The sequence below is a fragment of the Pempheris klunzingeri genome, chromosome 3 (genome assembly GCF_042242105.1).
Source record: "Pempheris klunzingeri isolate RE-2024b chromosome 3, fPemKlu1.hap1, whole genome shotgun sequence".
NCBI lineage: Eukaryota > Metazoa > Chordata > Actinopteri > Acropomatiformes > Pempheridae > Pempheris > Pempheris klunzingeri.
Window position 1 is genome coordinate 11,196,374 of NC_092014.1, and position 16,399 is coordinate 11,212,772.

General features: G+C 40.5%; 1 protein-coding gene across 1 annotated transcript in view; it reads left to right on the forward strand.

Moving 5' to 3' along the window:
- Positions 1–16,399, forward strand: part of tbck (TBC1 domain containing kinase) — a 44,227-nt gene that overhangs the window by 15,820 nt on the left and 12,008 nt on the right. The window contains exons 22-23 of the mRNA XM_070856164.1: positions 361–522; positions 8,782–8,954. Coding sequence (XP_070712265.1) covers positions 361–522; positions 8,782–8,954 — 335 coding nt within the window. The remainder of the gene's footprint in view (positions 1–360; positions 523–8,781; positions 8,955–16,399) is intronic.

Here is a 16,399-nt window from a genome sequence, read left to right on the forward strand (position 1 = left end):
GCCCCCTGATGTTCTTCCTGTCATTTTTCCACAACAACACCCACCTAAAAACATTTTCCCAGCTGCCTCCTCCACATTAAATATCCCTCCAGGCAACCTCGCCAATGCACAATTTTGCTTAGCGAGCTTCCCATTTTAAAGCCATAGAGCCACGTTAACTAAATACGCTATGCACATGAAAATCATACTCATTATATACAAACTGATTCCCCATTTCTCACTGTGTGCATATTGCATGCCATTGTCTTGCTTACAGGATCCTGTTGTGCAATTGTGGATTTGTCTTTTCAGGCACTCCTGTATTCACTCATTTTGTACTAAGTCCCCTTTGTTGTGTTTATTTCTGTACTCGCCATACAGATGTGTTTCCACTGCACAAGATCTTCCACCTGTGGGATACACTGCTGCTGGGTAACTCCTCTTTCCCCTTCTGTATCGGTGTGGCCATATTGCAGCAGCTGAGGGACCGTCTCTTGGCTAATGGCTTCAATGAGTGCATCCTACTCTTCTCTGACCTGCCAGGTGAGAATAGGAGCTGGTACTTACACATTTGTAAATGCACCCCTTTATCCCTCTTTCCAGGTGTGTTCCATATTCAGGCTAGGCCAGATGTTGCTTGCCTAGCAGCATCTTTTATTATTTATGTTTTGCATGTGTGAAGCCGTAGAACGTCAGCAAACAAACAAACAAATGAAAATTACACAGAAAAACTTTTTTATGCCTTGCCTAAACCTGACTCAAACGTTGTCCATCTGTAACAGCAACTGGTATTTGCAGGAGGCTGTTTTTCATTCCTCAGAATACTAATGTTTGCTGAGTTAATGATATCCTCAAAGCAGGCAGCTCAGCGCTGCTACATAGCCGTCCTCCCTTCTTGATGTGCTCTTGGCATGCCCCGATCTGCTCTGCATCAGTCGAACAGTCAACCACTGCACCCTGGGAATTGTATGCCACAGAAATCCCAACGTCTGTGGTTCCCTAGCATTCACATCACTCATCATCTGCATTGACAGCTTGTAGTCTATGTTTGGTCTGTGTAGACTGTTTAGCCACTTGACGATATCATTAAAGCAAGTTGTTGATGTTGGATTCTTCAGTGCTATCAGACATAAACCAGAGAGACGAAGAGGTACTTTTTCATCGTTGAACCACAAATGCAGGATTTTACTCATGCAAGAGACGGAGACAGACACAAATAAATAAAGCCAAGGGTTAGCGCAGGAATGTAAGGCTAGCAGCCTGCCTGAAGCAACTATCTGCTTTGCTAATGCAAAGACACAGAGATTTATGTAAAAAAACACAACCAACAAAAGCTGAAGGTGTGGTGATGAGAAATGGCACTGACAGGGAAAAAAGAATAGAAAACTCCAGCGAACAAATTACATTTCTTTAACATCTTATTAAACCACCTACTTGTCATATCACTTGCAAAAATGAGATGTGGGAGGGGCTGATGCGGTGGCAAATATTGAAATCTAGTGTTTTAACTCTGCAGTATGGTTTCTAAATCCCTGCAGGTTTCAGTGCATTACAGGCAACAGTAAGTCTGGCTCCTTTCTTAAATAAGACGCAAGAGGAGGGCCGACAAATCAAGGAGGAATTCTGAGGTTTGCTTCCATTCAGACAAGCTTAGTGGAAATGTGTACTTATTAGCTTTGCTGTGTTGGTTATATGTGTTTAAGTACTTAACATAGCACTGACTCATGGTCCAAGGGACATTTAATGGGGTATAGTAAGACACTGACACATTGCCCCAGGGACTTTGATGCTTTTGTCGACTGTATATGCCACAGAAAGTGAAGACTTTTTATAGTGTGTCTTTATATGTGGCCTCTTTACTGCTGCTTTTCAGTTTTACAAAGTGATTGCTTCAGCAAAGTATCGGTGACATAAAATTCAAGAGCGGCATTCATAATGTCTTCAGAATGTACTTCTTGCCTGGGGGATACCTCAAAGAATTTCCTTTAAAACTTTATTTCCAAATGCTGCTTAGCCCCCTTTTTTTTCTAGCTGAAAGGCAGAGTGACATTGGGGTTTCAAAGCCGACAGAGACGATGATTTGTCCAAAAGGGATGCTGGAGCACTCTGTAAACTAAGGCCAGCAGCCTCCCCTTCTGCCTAAATTCAATGTTGCCATACTTCACTGTGTTTTACTGCTCAAGTCCAACAGATTCATGTGATGAGGCCGAGGGAAAAGGAGAGCCAGTTCTCCTTATAAAGGTAAAATATGTTGGCCTAGAGCTGCAGTCAGCTTCTCTGGCAAGATTTCCTGAGAGTGGTTACTGCTGCCAGCTTGTTTCTGTATATCACTGCCAGCCTCATTATTACAGCTTGTGTATACCTGGGTAGTTACAGTGTAGTATCTGGCACTCGCTCTAAACTATATTAGGAATGAATTCTGGGCTGTAGACTGACCTCAAACAGGACTTGTTTACTTTAGTTTCCAGCCATGTTCTGGTCCACTCTCAAGATGGTTTTATATACCTTGTTACAGTGACAGACTGCTAAATCTTACCCAGCACCAAACAGTTGAGCACAATATTTATCATCTTTGCTAAATAACAGCAGAGGTCTTAGTACTGTGGGCTTATTGGCACGTGGTTGGTCCTTTTTCTAGTGTACAAGCTCTAGAGATGTTGATGTTGGTCTGTTTGTCAGCTGTTCCACCACAATGGTCTAGTCTGTAATATCTGAACAGCTAGCGGATGGATTGCCATGAAATTTCGTACAGACATGCGTGGTTCCCTAAGGAAATGAAACTTGCTGACTTTGGTGATCCCCCATTGTGAGCATGTAAGCATTTATCTTATAGTGCCAATGTGCCAAAATACAGAGCTGCTTGTCTGACTTTTAGTCTTGTTCCTTATGTAACCCTTACTAGTTAAATGCTAGACATTATAAGGCTTTGTTTCCTAAGTAAGTAATATATGTAAGTTTCTAATAGATCATGCCAGTCTTTGTTGAAAGCAAGGCTTTTGGGGTCAGTCTGTATGTGCTCTGCCTCAATACATTAATGTTGAGTACACACAGACACACACACACGCACACTTAGACTGTGACTTACGGTCGGTTTCTTGTGATTTGTAGCCTGCACCTGCTCTTTTCTGCCATCAGGCGTGCAGAATTGATGTCCTCATACCGCTGAAGCTTGCATTCATTTGTTTCAGAGCAGACTCCACGTGCTCCACATGCATGTAACTACAGGAACGGCATGTGTGAAGCCAGAAAAATATACTCTGATGCTGGCTTGTACATTATACAAGAAAAAGGCTTAATCTAGCTTATGTAGCAGAAAAAGGAAAGAGATAATTTTTTTCCTCACCATACTCAAAAAATATATTGCTGATTTTAACGTTTTTGTTGTCTTTAGATCCTCAAGGAAAGACAAACAATAAATGCAGCGTTAATGTGAATACATAAACAGTGTATCTACGTTGTAAACTTGCATTTGCAATTTTAAACTGAGTCAATATATAATTTGTACCATTCATTTCAGGTACACAACATCCGTGCTTGATGGTATGGTAGCCTATGTGTGTCTCAGTGGTGAAAAGGTCCCTTTATTATTTTGACTCAATCTGAGGTTCAGAGAAATGGATGAACTTTGAAAGACGCATACGTAAGCTTGATACTTAGTTGTGAAATAAAGAGAAAGTCTCCTCTTTCATTCCTGTCTGCAGCTGTCGGAATAAAAGTCAAGATATGGTCAAGATAGTGTTGCAGGACAGTCGCTCTTAAATGATTCAGAGACGCGCCTCTCTTTCCTTCCTTCTAGGCAGTAAATGGGGCCAGTGATAATAATTCTCAGTGACAAGCCTATTTTCACATAACACTGTGAAGTCTCTAGTTGCCAATATTCCAAATGAAGAGGAGAGGTCCAGATTTAAGGGAAGTGATACTAACAGTGAGGTCATGTTCAACCACTAGTTCCTCAAACTGTCAATAAGTCAGTTGAATTATGCATAGTGTAACTCAATATCCCTCGTAAAACTATCTTCACTGAAATGTTATTGGAGTCATCTTGACTCCCCAGGCTATCAGAATTGCTGAATTATTTTCAATAACGCTTTGTGAATGATATCACAGTCTGTATATCAGAGTCTGATATAAAATTAAATGTGAAACAGGTAAGACCTGTGCTGCAACATTTTGCCTTGGAGCCAATAATACATCTCAGCCTGCCATTTGTTGGCAATTAATCTCATTTTGTGATTCCCATTTGCTTAGTCTTGTAGCCTCAGGTGATCTATAACTTTCTCTTGTTTGGAGACTTCATTGATTCACAATGGACCAGAGAGACTTTCTGGCTGACAGGAACCGTGTGTTTACTGATGATGCAGCGGCATTTGCCTTCACGGGACATTAGCATCTGTCTCAATGAGCAGAGCTGGGCACAGAAGTGATGAGCTCTAGTTATAAGTGTTTAGTTCTGAGAAAAGCAACCTTGAGCTGCTGAAAGTGCTTGAGGCAACATTGCACACAGGGATACCTAGAGAACACTAACAGAAGGAGAAGTAGAACATTGATGTTGAAGGTTTAACGCTTGGAGTGCATCACACATTTGGCATGACATATTTATATTTAAATTTAGGGATTTGGTTGATAATCTGGCCTCAGGCATTTTAAAATACATGTACAAATAAAATAAGCTTAAACTTCAGGAAATGTGCTCAAAGTTTAAACCAGGGCTACCTTCTACACTCACTCTTAGCATGGACAAGAGGTTTTCATTCGAGAATGACTGACACTTTTTACGACAGTTCTTTTTTGACGGTTTTTACAACTTTTAGAACCACTCAATATCGCCATCTAGTAGGTTTTCAGTGCAGTTAACACATTCAGAGGACTGACAGGCTACTTTATTTATAATTCCATGCAGGAAAACAAAACACAAAATACTTGCACAAAGGAAAAGTCTCAAAATAACCTGATTAAAAGAAATGACACAGATTTAATTTTGAATCACAGAAACAAGTTGACTTCAGTGTAATGCTGCATCTTGCATATTTTCTTTGTTTAAGCAGCAGGAGTGTTTCCTTGCCATTGTCGCCTGGTGCGCTCTTCTGGGGATTCTTGAATCTTTTGGTCTCTCTTACATTAAAGAATTTGGTCTAGTTTTGGTCTTTAATGAAAAGTGTCTTGAGTTAGTGTTTATTAAGAATTGGCACTGTATAAATGAAGGTTGATGAGGCTGTAAAGACATAGTTAAGGTGTGCGCCCTTTAAAGCAAGTCTATGTAACTTTTGCTCAGGTCAAGTTGAGTCACACACGCAGCATGTTCTCATGCACACCCTGAATGATGATAGAAACTTTTTGACGGTCCACTGCTGTCTACAGATGTCCACAAGTCACTGCGTTTGTGACTGAATTTGTCCCACTGTGTCAGATGGCTAGTGCACCACTGCTCAACCCAATTTATATTATGCAAGTGCAGGCATTTGGGGTGTGGAATGAAAGCGGCATCATTCTCCCCATTGCAAATCAGTGTACCATCAAAATGGTTTTGAAGCTAAAGGTAAAGGTAAAACACTTACATCATGTTGCTTTAAAGACATACAAACATAATGCACATATTCCATCTTCCAGTTTCATCAAAGCAAACAAACAATCATTGTAATACACTCTCATATCTGTGCAATTCTGAAATGGAATAGAGCAACAGCAAGCATCGTTTCCTCAAATATAATTAGTGGTACACAGTATTACTATGTATGAAAGATGGATGAATGGGCAAACCGCTGGGCAATAGAAAGTCCCACTTCAAACTGTCAATGTCATTATGGTTTACAATTGAAAAGCTATTCAAGTAGGGAGAAGGGAATTGTCGCTATTGGATGGCTTTATATGGGTTGATGATCAAGAGTAATTTTCATGCTGTGTTTGTTAGAATAACAAGGGTTGGAAAATTATAATGCAACAGAGTCTCTCTATTTATTTCAATTCACTAAATTCTCTCATCTCCATTATTGTCAGGTCTTCCTTTACACCACAATCCAATTCCACAAATCCCCTGACTTGCTCTTAACTAATCATCCCATTCTACCATTTGTGGCAACAAGTCACAGTCCACAATCAGCGCCTATACATAATTACTCAACTGTAATTTTGTCTGACTAAAAAGAAAAATTGCTCCTCAACAGAATTGGCTACCTTGGAATGCCCAGCTGAGCCCAGGGCTTGTTAAAACCGCCATCAATCTCCTCTTCCTCATTCCTGCCTCCTTGAGCAGGAGAAGTGATTGCATGCAGCATTCGTCGCCCTAGGGAGGGAAAATGTATTTCCCTGAACTGCCTGTGAGTCTGTCGGTGAGGAATCTCAGACCACCAGTGTGTTTTTCACTGGTGTGAACCTTGTAACTGAGTCTGTGAGGTCCCAGCCTATGAGGGCTGACAACCCCCTAACCTTGACGCTGCTGTGGGACAGAAGGGGGAAAGATGCATCTTCTTTATAATTTCACTTGAGCCCGGGCCAGGTGCAGGTCATACCAAGGAGCACTCATTAGCCAGACTTGCTTATTATCCACAAAAAAAGGGGAGTGAAAGAGAGGCTGTCAATGTGAAAGAGTGTGAAGGAAAGAATTCCTAATTTACCCAAATCCTCGGCTAATCCAGTGAGTCCCTGTTCCCTAATCCTCTCTATTCTCAATTCGAGAAGCAAGGGAAGGATGGATGTTGCCGGAGAGGCATTAGGGGGAATAGAAGAGATTTTCCTTTATACTAAAAACCTATTTTGGGACATAAGCTCAGATGACGGACGGCAGCTAAATGATGGTCAGTTATCTTAAAAAACCACTGGCACTGCTGCATGACTATTTAAGATTACTAATGGCAGGAAAATGCCAAGGTCAAGCTGCTCACTTCTGCAGTGCAACCAAACCGCCCACACTACATTTACATAATCTCTTATAATTTATGTCTGATTCAAGGGAGGGAATCGCATGTCTTTTTTATTCTCATGCCTTACAATCCATTTATTCATTCATTTTTTTGGTTCATTCATATTCTCGCACAGCAGTTAAATAATCTGTTAAAGTAAAATGTTGTCAGAGTAATTAGAAAAATCAGAGATTAGCAGCATACCCTCTGCTTTTTCTATTAAATTACATGTCTTGATTGCTATTGAATGGATTGCCATTAATTTTGGCACAGACAAATTAAATTACATTCATTTGGTACAGACAATCATTTGTAATAACTTCTCTGGTGATTCTATGAGATGCCACCATCAGGTCTGAATGTTTATTTATCCAATACTTTTATATGGTTATTAGCAAATCCTTGCAGAACAAATGACACTCCTACCAACTTCAGCTGTACTTTTTGTTTGGCAAATCTTGGCACACTAAACTAATGGTGAATAATGAAACATTATACCTGCTAAACATCAGATTGTTAGTATTGTTGTTGTGAGCATTTTAGCGTGTTTAGAACCTCATCACATCTCATTTCTACTAACTGTGAAGGATATCAGGCAATAGGTCTTCTATGTAATGACCAAAAGATACTTAATGCTACAGTAACAAAGACAATCCAGAAGGTTATAACACAGTTAATACCATCCGATCAAACAATCACTAATTGGTAGAACTGAAACTATCCGAATGATAATATCCAGACTGCTTTTCCTATGTCAGTCTTCAAGATTCATATGGCAAAATGTTTGAGCCTGAGGTTAGACTCAAGACTTTCTTAGTATCAAAACAAAACAGGCCTTCTTTTGCCCAACATCAAATATTGCTACTGGGCAGCACAATGGGCACCCTGATGAGCATGGAGAACACATGATTTGGAAATGGGCTGGGTGAGTATTGAGCAAAATTCATGCGTCAGTATTCGATAGTAGGGCTGCCATTTCTTAAGCGAAGCAAATTGGAAGAAATTGAAAATAGATAATGTGAAAACTTGGTTGCCTATAAGAAAGCAATTAAACCTTTTTAAGCCTACCTCAATAGAGTTAAGACAAACTAATCCAGAGATTCTGCCTAGCAAAATAGATATCGGCTTCAGAGACTGAGTGGACAGGGGGCTTTTTATCATAGATAGGCTTTTTTGTGGGCAAACTTTGAATCATATGAACATCTTCAGCAAGAATTAGAGTTCCTTGTTTGTTAGATTTCTCCAAATGCGACATTACAAACGCTAAATGGAAACATGTAATAAAGCAGCTACTGAGACTAATTCAAAACCCAACCTTAGAAATCTCAGTAGGGGGCAGAAGTTAGGCTGGTACAGCCTTCAGGTAATTGAAGCCGTGTATACAGATATAACTGTGGTTATATATATGTATGTGCATGTATAGTGATGATGCAGTGACAAACCAACTGTGATTTTTCCTGACCCCTCTCTTCTTTGATTACCAGCATTTCCCAAAGGGCGTTTGAGAAAAGTATATGGTAAAATATACAGGTGATTGCATATTGTTTAGAGTGAGGTCCAGTTGAGTGCCTATGTTATGTTGCCCACTAAGAAGAGCATGTGAATAAAATAGGTTGATGCATTGCTTGCATTTGTTACATGATTAATTATATGTGATTGTTAATGTCTGTATGATTGATTATGTAAATAAATGAATAAATAAAAGATCCATGATTGCTAGCCAAGTTCCATAAACATTACCGTAGTGATTTTATTAATTGGGTGTAGGTCACTGTTTGCAAGCTTATTATTGCTTTTTTTTTTAAAAGCAATGCATTAAAAAGGTACTCTGTTTATGATTATGTTCACAGATTGGGAGCAACTCCAACATATTCATATTTATCTCCTGACTTTTTTGTTCGCACAGAAATTGACATTGAGCGCTGTGTTCGTGAATCCATCAACCTCTTCTGCTGGACTCCAAAGAGCACTACATACCGGCAACATGCTCAGCCAACGAAAGCCACTGGTGACAATGGCTTTGGGAAAACAGCAACATACTACTCATCTGACTACCAGGACATGTCCAAGACGGACCTGGTGAGTTTTACTCGTCACACACACATCACACACATGTAAAGTGTACAAAACATAGTATGGTCATAACAGTAATAATGGAGTAATGATTTTGGTCAGAGGTACTACCTTGGTAAGAACAATTTGGGTAAATAATGATAGATTTATAGCATGTATGATTTGTTTACATGGTCAGTATGAGCAAGCGGTAAAACAAGGCTGCAGAGGTGACACTAGTAGGCCTGTTAAGCTGTATTGATTTTTAATGTTAGAATGGGTTCCTCAGGAATCAAGAGTTACAGTTAAATGCTTAATACAGTGCGCAGCAGCCTCATTCTTAAATTCCCAAAGTGGTGAAATATTGATTTGTGTTCAAATGCATTCTCTTTACAAATACAAACAGTCACCCAATTAAAAATGTATTAGCATGAAGTAAAGCTTGACACTTTTTTCCAAATATTGTTATAAAATGCTGTGCAGTAAATGGAAGATATTAAATTAGATTCATTTGGCAGATACTTTTGTCCAAAACAAAATCCCTTCTGCTATCTCCCATGATGGACTGTGTGAGATAAGAAACACATAGCATGCATTCAGACATGGCAGCTTAAAGTTAATATAAAGAAGTGTTTATTGATGTGATGCTGTCTTTCACAAGGGCTTTTTGTCTTTGTTTAGTTTTTTTGGCGCGGCCCTGTTTGCCTTTCACACCTGAGTGCATCATGTCCAGAAAGCTCACAAACACTCTTGTCAGCCCTATCTGCTGTGTGCCCAGGTGATTGCTGTAATCTTTCTCATTCAGCCTCGGCTGAATGAGAAATGGGTGGGTGGTGGCATTGATCCATGGCCGCATCTATCGGCACCCGACCTCTTCCTCAGAAAATATTCAGGCAGGAGTGCAGTGGGTTTAAATGTCACTCTCATCACTAGACTGACTGCTGACACACACATATAGTGCACACAAAACTAATTGTACAGAGTTACTGCAGAGAGTAAATCCCCAAAATGTGTTGATCTAGAGATTGCTCATTGCTCATTACTCATTATTGCATGTTGGCATCGATTATCCTTTGCCCTGAAGACGGCTGACTCAGTGAAATCTTTTTCACACTTTTGACTCCCTCAGTTAAAACCAGGGATAGTTATTATGTGAAGTGTCTGTGAAGTGATACAAGAGTAAATTATGTACGCGATGTCATTAGTTGTGGTGCCATTAAGTTAGTGACTCCAGTAATCGCATCTTCTGGAAAAACCATGTTGCCATGTCTTATTGATGTCAGTGTTTTGTTTGGCAGAAAGAAAGATTGATTGATTTTATTGTGAAGAAAAAAGGTGTAAACAATGCGAATCTTATAAAGGTGTTTTTTTTTTTTTTTTTTTTTACTTTCTTCACAGTTCTTTCTTCTGGGCCAAGCTGTGTTTTTGAATGACATAACAATGTTGTTGTTGTTGTTGTGTCATTTTGTTACACCTCTCTATATCTGTGCTTCATCTGAGCAAGGCCAAGTTTTTTGTATACAACATGCATATACTGTATGTTTGTGTAACATATTGCGCCTCTGTCTGGTAACTGAGCAGCAGGCTCTGTCAGCAGATTCCCAGCCCTTGTAGTGAACAGACATCCATCTCACTGGACAGCTGCTGTCCAGTCAGCTTGGTCTGAGTGAGTGTATAGGAGAAAACAAGCTCTCTTGCTTCTTTCTCTGAGCCACTAATAAGAAAATTTAAACATAGCAAAGCAAATAAAGAAATGCTATACGCTTGTTCCATTAATTCAGTTGCATCCGTTTCATCAATCTTTTGCATGAATTGAGTTTGTCTCCAGTTACTTTATCAAGTTAGGTCGCCTTACTCTTTTTCAAATTGTTGATAACTAATAGCGCTCACATGCAGATTCATGCACGACCGACAGCAAAGCGAGGGACACTCCAGCCATAGTAGGGCACCTTTTTTGCTTTTTTACTCACTCGGTCCAACAGGAGGTGCGAACAGGAGTGGCGGAGGTTCCCTCTGGCAGGATGATGGGGATGCAACAGGGTGTGTGGACCAGATGGGAGACAGCTTTGGAAAGAAAGATTTCTTGGCCTGAACTCTGGAAGACTGAGCCTTTCAGGATCAAGTTTTTGATCCAGTCTGTGTATGACGTTCTTCCCAACCAACCAACCTGTTTTGCTGGGGATTGGCTGAAATTCCAGCAAGCCCCCCATGTCAGAGAGAAGGATCACTCAAACACATCCTCAGCCTGTTGCCCAAGGTCTGTGGGAGAGGAATGCAGTAGCCGATTCCATCTATATGGGTGTTGGAGCCATGAGTGAATTGTTGTTGAACTACAGCCAGGTAAGCACCTGTGGATGTGCCCATTTGAGCTGTGTGCTGATGGGGGGAGTGCAGCTCCATGCTGTGAGCCAAGGATCTGCGCTCTGTCTCTGAGGTCGCTTTTGCGCCGCTGCTATGCGTCATGAGGATGTTTATTGGATGAATTCCCCTTTTGTCTGTGGATGTGTATCAAATGCAGAAATTAAGGAAGGAAATGAGTGAAATAATTTCTGATGTTTTGAACGGAGTGTGGGAAAAGACAAATTCAACTCAAAGCCAAGGCCTGGGCTGATAAAGTTGAAAAGCTTCAACATGAATGCAAAATCACTGTGAATAGAATGAAAGTACTCGTACCAGATATTAAATCACTTATGAAAAGAAAGGAAAATGCTTCCCATGTTCAATTCCATATGGACAAATTAATTCAACTTTGTGAAAATGAGTCACATGAGGTGTTGATTCCTTTACTTATGGGGGATGAACAAAATAAACAGAATGAATGGTTTTCCAGCATCATGAAATACAGCAACGCATTTAAAGAGGATGTTCACAGGTGGCTGAGTGAATAGGCCTCATAGGAAAGAAGGCACATATTCTCTTGAGGACGATGGGCCAAGAGAAAGTTGTGAGTAGCCATATAGTCTCAGGGCTGGAGGTTGCTGTTTTAGAAGGTGACAACTTTTGTGAACTGCCCAAAACTTATACTCAGGAGCGTATGCCTGTGCACAGAAGGAACTTTCCAAGAGAAAGGGAAAGGGATCTAGACGGGTTCATTTGGAACCCGTCTATCTGCCTAGGATAGACGCAGAAGTTGAGCTGCTGATTGGGACGAATGTTCCTAAGGTCTTGGACCTTGAATGGAAAAAGGAGAAAGGGAGGAAGCAATGGATTGTGGTCAACCAGAGTTATCAATGAACAGAGTGTCAGTTGTGAATTTGGAGGAACTTTGGCAGCAACAGTTCAAGACAGATTTCCCTGAGTGCGGTGTGGATGAACAATCTGGCATGTCAAGAGAGGATCAAAAGTTTATGGAATTGGTCACAAACTCAGCAAAGCAAGTAAATGGCCATTACCAGATTAATTTACCATTAAGGAACAAGGACCTCAACATGCCAAATAACAGAAACATTGTTGAGCAACGTGCTTCACACCTGAAGAGGAGGCTTCAGAAGGACTCATCATTCCATGCAGACTACACTGCCTTCATGAACAATCTGGTCACCAAAGATTATGCTGAAAGGGTGCCTGAAGAGGAGTTGGAATGCTGTGATGGTAAAAATCTGGTACATCCCGTACCATGACGCTTATCATTCAACAAAAGGGAAGATCAGAGTTGTCTGTGATTGTGGAGCTAGTTTTCAAGGAACATCGATCAATGCTCAGCTTCTGCAAGGACCTGATCTCACCAGTTTGTTGATTGGAGTGGTGACCAGATTCAGGAAAGAATCTGTGGTGATCATGGCAGATGTAGAATCCATGTTTCACCAGGTAAGCTGAAGACGCTGATCTGTTGAGGTTTCTCTGGTGGCCCGATGGGGATTTAAATCAAGACCTCACTGACTGTAGGATGTTGGTGCATCTCTTCGGGGCAACTTCTCCCAGCTGTGCAAATTTTGCTCTCAGGAAATGTGCAGAGGACAACAAAGGACGGTTCAGCCAAGAAGTGGATAAGGTTGCTTTTACGTTGATATTGATATGATATTATTTTGTGATCATATTGAATAAGGGGATAGTGGGTCACATGGCTATGGGCGGGGATATTAAGCCAATAGTCTCACCTGTTCACTTTTCATTGTCTGAGGCAGAGAGAGAGGGGGTGAGCTGGTTCGCCGTATTTTTTGTTGACCGCTATTTTTCTTTGATCGCTGTGATTACTTTGATTATGAGTTTACTCAGGTTATCATGAGTTGATCATCTTTTTCTCAAATAAAAGGCTAAATGCATTCTTTGAAATCTCAGTGAATTCTTTTGTTTGAGCTAAGAACAGGATGAAAAGAGGAAGAGGATGAACTTAAATAGACATTGGAGGTAAGACACGAAGGTAGGCGCTGGCTGTTTAACAGTTTAAGAACTACAGCCAGGTAAGCACCTGTGGATATGCCCATTTAAGCTGTGTGCTGATGGGGGGAGTGCGGCTTGCATGTGGACGGCTGTTTGTTCATTGGGAGCGAGTCTCCATGCTGTAGGCCAAGGATCTGCGCTCTGTCCCTGAGGTCGTTGTTGTTCCGTTGCTATGCGTCATGAGGATGATGTTTATTGGATGAGTTCCCCTTCTGTCTGTGGATGTGCGTCAAATGCAGAAATTAAGGAAGAAAATGAGTGAAATAACTTCTGATGTTGAAATGGAGTGTGGGAAAAGACAAATTAAACTCACAGCCAAGGCCTGGGCTGATAAAGTTGAAAAGCTTCAAAGGGGTGAGCTGGGTCGCTGTATTTTTTTGTTGACCGCTATTTTTTGTTTGATCACTGTGATTTCCTTGATTAGGAGTTTACGCACGTTATCATGAGTTGATCATCTTTTTTTTCTCAAATAAAAGGCAAAATTTATTCTTTGAAATCTCAGCGAATTCTTTTGTTTCGTGCGTCAGACAAACAGGCCCAACCTCAGTCCCTCAGCGACTCTTGTTCTCTGAAGTCGCTACAATGGGGCAAGCCAAGCCAGACAACAGTGCCCAGCAAGACAGGCCATTGAATTTACCAACGCAGGAGAGAAACCACTGGCTCAGACAAGGGTGTCAGACGGGCTCCTTGTCAGTACATGGGATTGGCAGCTGAAAGTCAATTTATAGAAGGAGCTGACATGGTCTTGGTTGTCTGAAATAGCAAATCGTCCTGCTAGAGCTGATGACTCACTGGGATGACTGGATGGAGGTGGCTTAAAAGAGGAAGAGGGCCAAGTATTAGCACCTGGTTGGTGAATGCTGGCAGACCTTGCTTTTCAGTGATTGAGTGAATGGATGTTCATCAGGAAACAAGAATGCTCCCTGGTAACAATTCATTAGTACAGTAAACGTGAACATGCAGAGCATTCGCAATTTGGTAGTGTAAGTGAGATTATACCTTAAACTGTCCTTAACAGTTTGTGCAGGGGTTTGACACAATCGCATGGACTATATGATGCAATCCAATACAAAATCTCCCCAATAAATTGTAGCAATTTGAAGCTTATTTTATACAGTTTTCTTGACAACATGACATGTTGTTTCAACTGTTACAATCTCTCTCAATATTATACAATTGAATACAGCACCACCACTAACTAAGGCCTCAAAATTCATCTTAGAGTTGAATAAACCTCTCTGACACATTGTCAAAAAAATGATAGGATTTATTTTAGGGCTGTTGTAAAGTTTTGGATTGCATTACATGTACAGGTATGCATCATATTGTGCCCACCCCATGTATGTTTTATGTATTTGAATAAACTAATAATGCTTTTTAAAGTCATACTTACATATAACTAGCTATAGTACAGTATTTACATACTGTACTATATTATGAAATATAATTGAAATATATATATGAAATATAATTAATAATAATTATGAAAACATTATATGTCATTCACTGTAACCCAGTTGTCAAAGTGCATGTCTGGGCTCAAATTCTGTTGTTTGTCAGCAAAAATAGAGATGAATTTTCATTACAACGGGCTGCTTTTTCTGCCCTTGCCAAGAAAGATCATTCAAGTTAGCGCAATCTTGGTAACTGCTGTGTGACCAGAATTAAAACAGGAAGTATGTGTAAGCTGGGAGGATTCTTTGCTTTAGAATCCTGCTCTGTGGAAATGGCTGTGTGTGTTTATGTGTGTGTGTTTGGCCACAGTGAGGGGTATTTGTTGTCAGCATTTTTCCCAGATCATGGCCTCAATTATGCTTTTCTTCTCTTTGACCGACTGCAGACTTGGCGGATAAAATTTGTTTTTGTTTCAGAAATTATGCTCAAACACCACAGACTGTGATGTTTGATATGTGGAAATCTCAGCACAGTTACAATCAGGCAGTGCCAATGCACTTTAAATCAGTTACTGACCTTGTCATTACACTTGATCCAAGCAATACGACACTGTTATTCCCAGTTTAATATGTTAAGTGATTAGGTTTTTTTGGCAGCTGTGCACCATGAGCATTTGTGAGCAGACGTACACACAAACACAAAACACTGCAGAGGATTTGTGTTTGCTTATCAGCAGTTCCATTTAAGCAGCCGCACTGTCAGGCCAGTGAAATGCGAAAGTGTCATTAAGCCGTTCTCCTTTGGCACACACTGCTCATCATGGCATTTAAGTCACCACACACTGCTCCATCAGCCCCAGGCAATGACAGGCTGCATATTTTACCTTATTTCTCTCAGTATATTGTATGTGTTTGGATATATTTTGTGCATTTGTAGAAAGAGAGAGACAATATTTGGTTTTACTAAAGCCGATCTATAGGTGTTGCCACTTTTTGCTGATCAGCACACTGGAAATTTGCTTATCTATGATTTCAGCCAATCTCATGAACCCGTCCTCATCTCATCCAAATTCTCTCAGACCCTCAGAGACTGCAAACAATACGACCCAGCCCAGTTAGAGTCTGGAGCTGAGCACTGCTAGCTGTGTCAAACCAAAACTGGCCAGATCGCTGTGTCAGCAGGGTACAACCACTGCTCCTACACAATGAATCAGCCATTTTGCATCAATTTGTCACCATCCAACTAGCCCATGGGTGCTTTGTAATGATTCATCACGTTCAACTAAATTTTACGGTTAAATATCCTAACCTAGATGGTGGGCATCCACAGAAATGTCAAAAAATCAGTACATGTATGCCCAACACCCATCTATCACTTCATTATTTTCTAATGATGTGTACGGAAAAGATAAGGATTGGTGGGTTGTCATAACAACTGCTTATCCGTGGTTTTCCGTTAAGTGTGTACCCTGTGCTTGAAAGGCTTTTTTGTACCTCAGTAAGTAATCTTTTGAAAGCATTCCTTGAAGGCAGACTGATTGACCCCCTCTGCCATTTTCACCAATGTTTTGGTGTTTATTTAGACAAACTGTGAAAAATGAACACAGGTCCAAAGCACCATTAAACAATAAGCTGGCTTAAACTTCTTCTCTGTTTTTTTCAATTGCCCTCTGCATACTCGCTAGCTTTTAGAGTTTT